The sequence below is a fragment of the Rana temporaria genome, chromosome 9 (genome assembly GCF_905171775.1).
Source record: "Rana temporaria chromosome 9, aRanTem1.1, whole genome shotgun sequence".
Classification (NCBI taxonomy): domain Eukaryota; kingdom Metazoa; phylum Chordata; class Amphibia; order Anura; family Ranidae; genus Rana; species Rana temporaria.
In genome coordinates, this window is record NC_053497.1 from 26,465,231 (window position 1) to 26,478,894 (window position 13,664).

General features: G+C 43.0%; 1 protein-coding gene across 1 annotated transcript in view; it reads left to right on the forward strand.

The window, feature by feature from the left end:
* MAPKAP1 (MAPK associated protein 1) overlaps positions 1-13,664 on the forward strand; it is a 322,753-nt gene that overhangs the window by 128,816 nt on the left and 180,273 nt on the right. The window contains exon 5 of the mRNA XM_040323013.1: positions 7,119-7,291. Within this exon, the coding sequence (XP_040178947.1) occupies positions 7,119-7,291 (173 nt within the window). The remainder of the gene's footprint in view (positions 1-7,118; positions 7,292-13,664) is intronic.

Here is a 13,664-nt window from a genome sequence, read left to right on the forward strand (position 1 = left end):
TTTTTCCACAGGATTGGGGGCCACTTTAGGGGTGCGCGGTATACGCGGGAGCGCGTTATACCGTGATAAATACGGTATATATATATATATATATATATTTTTTAAATCTGTCTTTTAATTTTTTTTAACAAAAAATAAAAACCACAGAGGTGATCAAATACCACAAAAAAAAAGCTCTATATGTGGGAAAAAATTGGGTACAGTGTTGTATGACTGCGCAATTGTCATTCAAAGTGCGACAGCACTGAAAATTGGTCTGGGCAGGAGGGGGGTATATATATATATTTTTATATTTTGTTATAACATTTTGCAAACAGGTAATTTTTTTCCTCCATTGATGTACGCTGATGAGGCTGCACTTATGGGCTTCACTGTTAGGCACTGATGGGCTGCACTCATGGGCTCTGATGGGCTGTACTGGTGGGCACTGAGAGGTAGCACTGAAGGGCATTGATAGGTGGCACTGATGGGCACTGAGAAGTGGCACTAATAGGTGGTATTGATGGGCACTGATGAGTGGCAGTGATTGGCACTGATGGGTGGCAATATTGGGCACTGATCGGCACTGGTAGGTTACACTGATAGGAAGCATTACTAGGTGCCACTGATAAGGCACTTAATGGCACCACTGGTGGGCATTGATAGGTGGCACTGTGGGCACTGGCAGGCGGCACAGGTGGCAGGAGGCACTGTCAGGCGGGCACAGATGGAGCAGAATTGCCTCTTCCTCTTCGGGACCGATGTCCCTTGTACACAAGCCAGTGATCAGCTTTTTTTTCTCCTCACGCTATCACCGATCCCTTGTTTACGTCATGTGACCGGCCCCTTACACGGATCTGTTATTACCCGAGTATCAGTGACTCGGTGATCATAGTGCGTGCAAAGGGAAGGATGTCTATTGATGTCCTCCAAACCAATCGATAAACGCTTATTGAGATTTTTTTTTACCAAAAATAGGTGGAAGAATACGTATCGGCCTAAACTGAGGAAAGAAAACATTTTTATATATGTTTTTGGGGATATTTATTATAGCAAAAAGTAAAAAATATTGAATTTTTTTTCAAAATTGTCGCTCTATTTTTGTTTATAGCGCAAAAAATAAAAACCGCAGGGGTGATCAAATACCACCAAAAGAAAGCTCTATTTGTGGGAAAAAAAGGACGCCAATTTTGTTTGGGAGCCATGTTGCACGACCGCACAATTGTCAGTTAAAGCGACGCAGTGCCGAATCGCAAAAAGGGTCCTGGTCTTTTACCTGCATTTTGGTCCGGGTCTTAAGTGGTTAAAGGAACCTATTTAGAAAATAAAAAAACAAACCTTCACAACCCCTTTAAAGTAGCGCAGTGCTGAATAGCAAAAAATTGTCTGGTCATGGAGGGGGTAAAATCCCCTGGAGGGCAAGTGATTGTTTTACAAGGTGATCATTTACAATCACTTTAAACGTAGTATCAAGGTTGGCTATGGTTTTATAAAGGGGTGACCTGAGTCTCTGATATAGCTTTCTGATATTATTGTCCATTTCCTCTTCTCTAAGATCTTTGGACTGTAAAAGGAAGCATACAACTCCTCGTATGTGTCTGAAAATTTTGGACTAGTCCCTTTTTAGGAGTTTTTTTTTTTTTTTGGAAGTGATGGTATAAGGCTGGGGACAAAAGGTGGCCACATTTGTCTCCACAGTCAAAGTATGATTTATGGAGTAATGCTTTTTTATGGGCTATGTCTCGTTTAGTTATGTGATGAAACAGATTAGCTATTTGAGACATTCTCTTTTTCTTTAGTCTGGCTCCATGTGCTATGAATATTCCCCATAAAACACATTTTAGTGCCTCCTATTTCATTACCCTTATGATCTTGTACAAAGTTGCAGATGGCTTTCTTAATCTGCCCAGCACATAGCGAACAATCCGTATTCAATCTTCAAATCTTACCAATACGTGAAATTGTACCTGGGAGCAGGCTACTAAATATGGGGGCGTCGACTGAAAATAACATGTGAATGAGAGAGATATGCCTGCCCAGAGAGTTATTTCCTTCTTTCTGAATGTGAGGTATATGTGCTATAAAGATTTATTTCATTTTAGCTGTATTAGGACTGCGAAACCGATCCTTACCGATCCGTTGTCTTTTCCAAGAAGGTTTACTGATTGCGTGAAAATCTGTTCTTGAAATGAGCCCACCTAATGCTTTCTTTATGAAGGTGATGTCATATTTAGGACCTGGTTGTGGTGGCCTTTGACATTTACTATGCAATCTAATCACTCGAATGACTTCAGGTCTGAGACAGATCTCCAGCATTGGATGGTGAAGCCTGGGGGATGAGGAGGGAAGGAGGATTAGAAGTGGAGAGATATAAAGTACAGATAGAGAAAGAAGTTGCCACTTTGGAATACCAAATGGATGAGGGAAGAGTATTGGTACTAACCTAATGAATAGTTACATAGGTTGAAAAAAGACACAAGTCCCATCTAGTTCAACCATTAAAAAAATACAATCCCATATACACAATCCTTCACCCACAGTTGATCCAGAGGAAGGCAAAAAACCCCAGCGGAGCATGATCCAATTTGCTACAGCAGGGGAAAAAATTCCTTCCTGATCCCCCGAGAGGTAATCGGTTTTTCCATGGATCAACTTTACCTATAAATGTCAGTACCCATTATTATATTATATTATGTACATTTAGGAAAGTATCCAGGCCTTTCTTAAAGCAATCTACTGAACTGCCCAGAACCACCTCTGGAGGGAGTCTGTTCCACATTTTCACAGCTCTTACTGTAAAGAAAACTTTCCATATTTGGAGATGAAATCTCTTTTCCTCTAGACGTAAAGAGCGCCCCCTTAAAGTGAATAACAAGTTCACTGTATGGACCACTTATGTATTTGTACATGTTGATCATAGCCCCCCCTTAATCTCTTCTCAAGAGTGAATAAATTCAGTTCCTCTAATCTTTCCTCATAGCTGAGCTCCTCCTCCATGCCTCTTATCAGTTTGGTTGCCCTTCTCTGCACTTTCTCCAGTTCCCCGATATCCTTTTTGAGAACTGGTGACCAAAACTCAACTGTGTATTCCAGATGAAGTCTTACTATTGATTTGTACAGGGGGGCAACATGATCTCTCTCTCTCTGGAGTCCATACCTCTCTTATACAAGAAAGGACTTTCCTGTTTTTAAAAACCGATACACAAGCAATGTTTTGATATACAAGTAGCGTCGCGTCACAACTGAGTATAAAACAGACACATCTAAGTATGCAGGCATCCGGGGGGTAAAGCTTGTCCACAGACCATTCTCCACACTGCAATCGATGTCATGCCATGAGCTCTTCAAGTCTTGCTTTCAGGGTAGTCTTCCCGGTCATGACTTGACAGTGGCAAGATCCAGCAGTGAGGCGGATGGTCTATGTGGATCGCTTTACCCCGGATGCCTGCATACTTAGATGTACCTGTTTTAATCATCAACCATGTGAGCTGCTAAATGTTGTACCTTCATTAAATGTAACCATATTGCTACACTTAAGCAGGCCATACACGGTCAAATTTCGAACAAATTTTATTTTCAAAATCAGAAAGTTCGTTTTTTTTTGTGATCCGATGATGCCGCCATTGACTTTCGAAATTCGGCCGACCAAACCTTCATGTTGCCAGGAATATTCTTTTCTCTCCAGGAATATTCTTTTCTTGTACATGCGCATTTTTTTTCTATTACATTTCTCGCAAGATTCTCCCATCATTGATCAGAAAATCGTTTGTTTTTCAAAAAATTTCCAACATGTCGGATTCCTCAAATTTGTTTGCCGCACGAAAATCGGCTGTTGCTGCAGCCCACTAACGGTGCGAAATTCGTACGAAAATTCTTTGATACGATTTTCGAAAGAAAATTCTTTCGAAATTCGAACCGTGTATGGCCGCCTTTAGAGTCGCCTCTCTTCTCTTTTATACTCTGTAGCTCCTGCTGGATTTTGCTTCTTATCCCCTTGGGGAGGCTTCCATTTGTGGATGGACATTTTATGGTTACGCAACCTATCATATTGCTATAATCTTTTTATATGGACTATAAACTGAAAGATATAAAATAAAGGGTTGTGGAACGAATCATCTGAGTTTCCATTATTTCTTATGGGAAAATTTGCTTTGATATACAAGTGCTTTGGATTACAAGCATGCTTCCGGAATGAATTATGCTCGCAGTCTAAGGTTTTACTATAAATGTTCACATGAATGATTCTTAAATGGTTAATTTTCAATATACTAATATTCCAGCGTTATTTTGGGTAAGTTGCATGTCACTGCCTTTGTCGTTTTGCCAGTACTGGTTCTCAGAAAGAGTTAAAAAAAATAAACTCAGCCTTGTTTGGCCATGTAGATAAGCAACAAATCAATTTTTATGTGGCTGTTTTCCTTTGGTTTAATGTCCAGATCCCTAATGAACCCGCTTACTCCCGATGCAAGTTTATTTACAAGCCTGTAAAAGAGACGAGGGAAAAAAAAAGCGACTTGCACTTTATTTCACAGCGTGATATCATCTCGGGGCGTAAATAACCGCACGGAACAAAGGCGTTGAGTACAAGCCACAAAGTGGGTTGCATTGGATGCCGATACTTGTATGAGCAAATAAAGCCGCCACAACTAAACAGGAGCAATATAGAGCGGGGCAGAGTTCCCAAATAGGTAGTGATTTGGATTTTAACACAGTCCTTGCTCTGCCTATGTACAGTGTAGTTATTTTTTGCTGATTTTATAGTGTTCTCCTCAGGGTGCCGTACTTTATACTTCGCAGCAAGGTGGCTTGTCACTCTAGCCTTACATCACTGGGTTCCTGGTTTTAGGTCTCCCCAGGGACACTGTCTGTATTGGAATTATGTGTTCTCCCTGCCTAGGCAAATATAATCAGAGAATCATTTTTATGAGGCGTTGGCCTTGCAGCCCGTTTTTGCTCTGCATTTCCATTTGCTTCCACCAGGTGTCGGCACACAAAATCTTTTTGAAAATTCTTATTTACCCAGCTAGATGAAATCAAAGAGTGATTGGTTCCTGCAATAGTTTGGGACTCAAAACTAAGAGCACAGACTCTGTAGTTGAATCTAATTTGTGCATATTATATATATCAGTCAGCCTCAATGGTCGCCAGTTAGTAAATGACTTTCTAAAATTATCTGGCAAAATTATATTGGTATTAAAGGGGCTGTAAAGGTTCATTTTTTATTTTCTAAATATTTTCCTTTAGGCTTGTGCATTGTTGGTTCACTTACCTTTTCCTTCGATTTCCCTTCACATAGGTAGATTCAGTAAGAGTTAGGCCGACTTATCAGTAGATAAGCCGGCCTAACTCAGAATCTACGCCGACGTATGTTTAAGCGTATGCTCAAACAGAGATACGCTTAAACATATGTAAGATAGGACGGCTTGCGCCGTCCTATCTTAGATTGCAATTTTTCGGATGGCCGCTAGGTGGCGCTTCCATTGCGGTCGGCGTAGATTATGTAAATGAGTTTGTACGATTTACGCCGTTTCCGTAAGGCCTTAGGAGGCCTAAAGTTATTCCACCTATTAGGTGGAATAACAATGTTAAAGTATGGCCGCCGTTCCCGCCGTGAGATTCAAAATTTTAACGTCGTTTGCGTAAGTCGTCCGCGAATCGGGATTTACATAGTTTACGTCCACGTCGAAATCAATAGGCCCGTGCAGCGTACGTAACCGCAATGCACACTGGGAAATGTAGTCGCCCGGCGCATGCGCTGTGACAAAAAAACTTCAAAAACGTGAGGTCAAGCCTCATTCCCATTAAACACGCCCCCCCCCCAACCCATTTGAATTAGGCCCCCTTACGCCCGCCGCATTTACACTACGCCGCCCTAAGTAAGGAGGCAAGTACTTTGTGAATCATGTACTTGCCTCTCTTACTTAAGGTCGCGTAGTGTAAACACGCTAGGCTACGCCGACCTAGTTTTGCGCGCCCCTACCTGAATCTACCCATAAATGTTTTTTTCTTTGTCTGAATTTCAAACTTCCTGTTTCTCCTCAGTAAGGATGAGCTCCGGCGTGTTTGCAAAGCCCGAGTGTAGAGCCGGCCAGAAAGTCGGTGCTGCACTTATCACAGGCAGTGAGACATTTTCCCATCTCTACAGCCGTGCATCGAGACAATGTCTCACTGCCTGTGATTAGCACAGCGCAGTGCCGACTTCCTGGCAGGCTCTGCACGTGGGGTTTGCAAAAACACGCTGGAGCTCATCCTTACTCCTCAGTAAGCTATCCACCATCATCCAAGCCGTTGGCTGGGGGTTAGTCAGCGTGCTCGCCCCCCCCCCCCCTCCTCGGATGATGGGGGCAAGCTTACTGAGGAGGAACAGGAACAGGAAGTGAGAAATTCACAAAGAAAAAAAAAACATCTAGAAGGGAAATCGAAGGAAAAGGAAAGTGAACCAACAATGCACTGGCTTAAAGGAACCTATTTCGAAAATAAAAAATGAACCTTTACAATCCCTTTTAAGCAGAACTTTACTCTCTCTCATTTAACATTACCTATTTTAATCCTAAGATGAAATAGATACAGAAAATAGATGGGAAGGTGTATTATATTTACGGTACTTTTATGCATTTTTTTTTTTTTTTTTTTTTGCTGGTTTCGGGCCTTGGTCCAAAATTATATCATACATCATCCCAGGGGTCTGCATGGGCATCTTTTTCTTTTATCTGATGTAGGGAAGGAGGGGATTTCCCAGCTAAGCACACCCTACTGTCTGCATACCTGAGCTAAGGCAGATGGATTCCAGGAAGCAAATGCTACATGAATTGCCTGCCCTTACTCAAGATGGCCCCAGCTAGAAATGTTAGGGCCATCTTGAGTAAGGGTAGACGATTCATATAGCATTTACTTCATGGAATCCTGAAATGTTAACGTGATTTCTCAAGAAAATAAAGCATGGAGACGCAGAAGGATGGACAAGTTTGCGTTGAATATTAAAAATTAATTAATTAGCATTTCGTTTTTGGTGCTCAGATACAGTTGGGTCCTGCTTTAAATTCTGTTAAATAGCACAAGCAAAAATCAGAGACATGTAAACTCATACATCCAGTGCTTTTCCTTACCTGATGTGACATTATTATAATTTTTTTTTCCAGGGCCATGTGGGTACGACTGCCACCAAGAAAATTGATGTTTATCTCTCAATGCAAACCAGTCAAGACAAGCATTTACCTATGACTGTAGTTACGATTGCCAATGCCAAGGTTCATGACCTCATCGGACTTATCTGCTGGCAGTATACAACGGACGGACGGGAACCAAAACTAAAGTAACTAAATATTTTATTATTAATGGCTGCTTTGAAATCATTCAACCACTTCCATCTGGGTCAATTCTGGCATTCATCTCCTCCATGTAAAAATCATCAGAACCCAAAACATTATATATATATTTTAGTAGAGACCCTAGGGCAGGGATATGCAATTAGCGGACCTCCAGCTGTTCCAAAACTACAAGTCCCATCATGCCTCTGCCTTTGGGTGTCATGCTTGTTGCTGTCAGAGTCTTGCTATGCCTCATGGGATTTGTAGTTCTGCAACAGCTGGAGCTCCGCTAATTGCTTTTCCCTGCCCTAGGGCAAGGGTAGGCAACCTCTGCCCTCCAACTGTGGTGAAACTACAAGTCCCATGAGACATTGCCCGACCCTGACAATCAGAGGCATGACTTTTAGAGGCAGAGGCATGAAGGGATTTGTAGTTTCACCACAACTGGAGTGCCGAGGTTGCCTACTCCTGCTCTAGGGAATAAAATGGTGGTCGTTGCAATTTATTTGTATTTGTGCAAGAATTTTTCAAACATGATTTTTTGGGGGAAATTTTTATTTTCATGAAATAAAAACAAAACACTTAAGTTAGTCCAATGTTTTTTGTATAATGTGAAAGATGATGCTGCGCGACTAAATAAATACGCTAACACGTCACGCTTTTAAAATTGCGTGCACTGGTGGAATGGCACCAACCTTTGGTACTTAAAAATCTCCTTAGGCAACGCTTACGTTTTTTTTTTTTTACAGGTTACCAGATTAGAGTTACAAAGGAGGTCTTGCACCAGAATTATTGCTCTTGCTCACAGCAATATCGCACATGTGTGGTTTGAACGTCATTTGCATATGCGGGCTTGACCTGCGTATGTGTTCACTTTTATTCCTATTACAAACATCCCTTGTAATAGGAATTGGGCATGACAGATCCTCTTTACAGAGAGATCTGTGACATACATTTTTCTTAGTTGACAGTATTTGATATAGCACCTTTTGCTTATTCAGTTAACCCTTTATTGCTTACTAAAAAAAACTAGGAATTGCTGTAAAGTGGGATGACTTTCATGGGGATTCTAAAGCCCTGTACACACGATCGGATATCTGATGGAATCTAATCAGTTGGATGTTTTCGTCAGATAAGCTGACTTTCATCAGTCTTGCCTACACACCATCAGTCAAAAATCCGACCGTGCCAAAACACGGTGACGTACAACACTACGACGAGCCGAAAAAAATTAAGTTCAATGCTTCCGAGCATGCGTCGACTTGATTCTGAGCATGCGTGGATTTTTGTCCGATGGCGTTCCACACAGACAATCAGATTTTTCTATCGTTTTTTTTATCCATAGGAAAAATTTAAAACATGTTCTATTTTTTTTCACTGACTGGAAAAAAAAACCGATGGGGCGCACACACGATCGGTTTGTCCGATGAAAACAGTCCATCGGTCTGTTTTCATCAGACAAACCGATCGTGTGTACACGGCTTTACAGTTCTGTTTGCCAGTGTTTTTATGGATAAGTCAAAAATTCTTTCATGCTGGAGCAGTGTTGTGATGAAAAGAGCTAAACAAATCGTTGCCCTTGTACAACCCAAAAGTGGTTTCCAAGTACCGTATTTGCCGGCGTATACGACGACCTTTTGGATGCAAAAAAAATGCATCCAAAGTCGGGGGTCGTCTTGTACGCCGGATCTGTCTCTGTCAGGCTGCGGACATCCATGTTTCAGGCTGCGGGCATCCATGATTTAAAAGCCGCGCCTCCTCCTCAGACTGTTCTGTGATAGGCGGAACACTAATTTTCCCAGCAGGGCCTCTGTTTAGTGTTCCGCCTATCACGGATGCCTTCTCATCCTCGGACGAGAGGACGTCCGTGATAGGCAGAACACTGAACAGAGGCCCCACTGGGAAAATTACTGTTCCGCCTATCACGGAACAGTCTGAGGAGGAGGCGCGGCTTTTGAATCATGGATGCCCGCAGCCTAAAACATGGATGTCCGCAGCAAAAAAATAAGGTAGGGAGATCGTCTTGGCCGGCATAGTAGAGGCATGTAATGGACAGTGGAGGTATGTGATGGACAGTGGGGGCATGGAATGGCACAGTGGGGGCATGGAATGGCACAGTGGGGGCATGGAATGGCACAGTGGAGGCATGGAATGGCACAGTGGAGGCATGGAATGGCACAGTGGGGGCATGGAATGGCACAGTGGGGGCATGAAATGGCACAGTGGGGCATGAAATGGCACAGTGGGGCATGAAATGGCACAGTGGGGCATGTAATGGCACGGCACAGTGGGGCATGTAATGGCACGGCACAGTGGTGCATGTAATGGCACGGCACAGTGGGGCATGTAATGGAATGGCACAGTGGGGCATGTAATGGAATGGCACAGTGAGATTTGAAAAATGCCTGTTTCTGTCTGGCTACCCCTCAGCTTCCAGACAGACTAGTAGGAAGGGGGTCGTCTTTTACGGCGAGTATATCCCAAAACCAACATTTTTCATGGAAAAATAGGGGGTCGTCTTATACGCCCAGTTGTCTTATACGCCGGCAAATACGGTAGTCTTATAGAAGTTGGTTATGATGAGTATGAGGGAGTGATCACCAATTCATATTAATCAGCATAATTTCACAGCAGATGAGGTTTCAACTTTCTTGAACGTGGGAAGTAATCATCACTGCACTTTGTGAAAGAAGCCTAGAAGAGAAGAAAATCCAATAAAAATGTATTATTTTGCATGCTCATAACTACGCAGGGTACTGAAAGGCAAAGTAAAAGCTGTCCCATGGTGGAACATTTTAACGTTGACAATGACTTCTGTAGTGCTGACTGCGTGAGAAGGGAATGCCCAATAATTAGTCCACCCAGGTCACCAAAGAATTTGAGAAAATTGATACTGACAAATATATCGGTTTTAATTCCACGTTAGCAATCCATTCCGTAGAAATGTACAGCCCCCGCTAATATTAATGTGTCATTATTACTTGCCGGATCTAATAATAAATATCTCTTAAGCATGACAAGTTAGTATAGATCAGCCAGAAGGGGCAAACGCACCCAGCCGCCTCAGAAGCAAAAGGTTTTGGGAATTAATTGAGGGAATTTCAAATCAGGTTGCAAGCAAAATAACTCAGTGCCACATTCAATCAATAGCCAGAGTAAATCAGCTACTTTTAATTCCCGAAAATGATCCATATAGATCAAGCAAGCAATTAAACAATTAGCATGCACTTTGAGATTAATTAATTTCCACATCAATCATGCAGTTAAAACTTGGAATTCTAAAAGGGGGAGATGGGAGGCTGCTGTGGGTAGAGGTCCCTGCTTATGTGCTATGCATGCCACAACCGTGAGTGATTACATTTGTGCTTGTTATTGGTTTGTTTACCTGGTAAACAAAAGGTGTAATTTAAAGTAAGTTCTCATTATTGCATATTTAGGCATGCAAGACTGCTGGAATTTGTAAGATCTTGATAATACTGTAGAGATCTAATGTCGGTTATTTTGGTACATCAGTGTTTAAATAGCATTAATGAGGCTAATTCATGCAACCCAGGATTTCTGCCTATTGTTTCTCATTGGAGTTTATACTTTGTATAAACATTATTGGACATGGGATAACGTTTTCTGGAACCAATGGGTTATACTGCAACCTTCAGGAGAATTAGACACCAGCAAAGCAAAACTATTAGGCTGCATTCACACCTTGGCGTACCCAATCGCGGCGTTTTGTCCCGCGAATTGCAGCGACAAATTGTGGCGTTTTGTACCGCGATTTGCGGCGACAAAACGCAGCGATTGTGAATGCAGCCTTACCCCCAGTTCCACATCTCCTATGCCGAACGCCGAAGCCGCCTGAAAAAAAGGGTCCGGGACTTGTTTTGAGCTTCAGGCGTACGGCGTTTCGGCATTTGGCGTGGAGATGTGAACCATCTCCATAGAGGGCAATGTAAAATCACCCCTCCAGCGTATTAGGGGCTGCTGCGGCGTCGCGCTTCAGGCGTATATACGCCTAGGTGTGAATGGAGCCTTAAGACAGCCCAGAATATCCTCTGCCATTCTGTGTGCCTTCATTTTTTGCTGGTGTTCTTAAAAGAACAGACATCTTCTCTCTGTTCTGAGAGAGGCAAATACTTTTTCTTTTTTTTTTCCAACAGTTTTTCTTCTATTAAGGTTTTTCATTTGCTGTAGAGCCACTGGGGCTTTTGTTGGCAGCTTTCAGATTGGTCAGTTCTTGATTTGCCTTGGGGAACCATATCCAGACCCCGCTAGGAAGGAGATACTGGATTGACCTGTCATGTCACCCCGTGGGCACTGGATCCTGCGTTTGACACTAACCTAGGCCCATTGTGCAATGTGTTGAGTTAGCTGCAGAGTACTTTACAGGTCTAAGGCCGAGGTCTCGCAGAACTCGGTCTCAGAAGACCCCTAGATATGCCAGCCAGATGGGTAAAGATTACTGTATAGGGATTGTTTTTATCACCCTGCCTCTCTGCCAAGGGTGGCAGGAAATAATCGCTTACCGTTTTAAAATTGGTGCCATTCTTTTTTTCCTCATTGAACCTCTGTAGCCTCTTTCTACAGCTGACTTGCAGCACTTGGGTGGGCCATTTTGGGACATATGCACAGACCCGGCTCAACTTCTCCTGCCTTCTCCATCATCTGTATCTGCAATCCCTTGGGACATGTCTTTTGGCCTCCCCTGCTGCCTTCAGTGGCAGTCGCAGGAGGTGTTAACCCCTCCTGCCTTTCTGGGTTGACCCAGTCTTGTTTGTTGGTAGAGAAATGTTCTTCCAACGTGTCACACGTAATTGTTCAGCTTTTGTGTCCTCACTCCACAGGGGCCACCTCTTTCTCAGAGTTTACCTCTGGTCTTCCTCTAGCAGCAGCTGCTTTTTCTCATTAATGTGTGGAAGATAAAGATGATGGCCCGGATTCAGATACATTGGTGTATCTATCGGCGGGCGTAACGTATCTCAGATACGTTACGCCGCCGTAAATTAGGGCGCAAGTTCCGTATTCAGAAAGAACTTGCGCCCTAAGTTACGGCGGCGTAACGTATGTGGTCCAGCGTAAGCCCGGCTAATTCAAATGTGGATGATGTGGGCGTGTTTCATTTAAATTACATGTGACCCCGCGTATTTGAAGTTTTTTACGAACGGCGCATGCTCGTGAAAGAATCCCAGTGCGCATGCTCAAAATTACGCCGCAAATCGTCAATGCTTTAGACGTGAACGTAACTTACGTACAGCCCTATTTGCGAACGACTTACGCAAACGACGTAACATTTTCAAAATTCGATGCGGGAACGATGTCCATAGTTACCATAGATACGCCTCATATAGCAGGGGTAAACAACGTAAAAAAATGCGCCGGGCGGACGTACGTTTCTGGATCGGCGTATCTACCTAATTAGCATATTCCTCGCGTAAATCTACGGAAGCCTAAGATACGACGGTGTAAGACACTTTCGCCGGTCGGATCTTAGGGAAATCTATGCGTAACTGATTCTATGAATCAGTCGCATAGATACGACCCCGCAACTCAGAGTTACGACGGCGTATCCGGAGATACGCCGTCGTAACTGCTCTCTAAATCCGGGCCGATGTTTTGTCAAGTTGTAAAGGACTCTGCACATGAGGAGGGTCAAAATGCTGACATATCTTCATAGCTTAGGTGCACCATTTAAGTCCTTATTGACGTAGTGCATCTGCGCCCTGACTTTGAGCTGCCCGCGCTTACCTTGCCAAAGAAAAGTAGCATGGGCTTCCCAAAAATCCTTTAGTCTGCTAACCTTTCCTTTCCTTTACCCCTTGCTTTTACGGCTTGTGTTGTACTGGGATTGGCCTCAACCTGAGTAGGTCTTCCCTTTGCTAAGCAGTCCTATTGAAGACAGTTTTCTAAAAATAATGGGGTGTCCCTTTTTGTGGATCCTGGTTTTATACTTGCCTATCCTTCTGTCATCCCAACATCTGGAGCTCACATGGCCCTGCACGTTTGTTTAGATGAGCTAGGGAAAGACAATCTGCCAAATATCCATAATGGGCCTTATTTTGGATATGTGAAAAACACTTAAATGTTGGTCTGTGGAACTTCAGTGGAAGAAGCATCTTGATGTCTTTTACAGGGTAACACCTCTTTGATGAATCTCTAAACACCTTTATCAAGGAAATCATGGGGGGAAAAAAAGTATATTTTTCCCAGAAAAAGAAGGCAACCTCTCTGGCTGTCAAAGCCCTTTCTCTTGAAAGTAAAAAGAGCTCTTTTGTATTGCTTCAGACTTCAAGCTTGGAACCCAGTAGTGTTGTAAGGCCTGAATCCCCAAATCCACAGACCGATGACAAGCCTTGCTTACAATGAGAGGTCCCCTTTTATATGTAA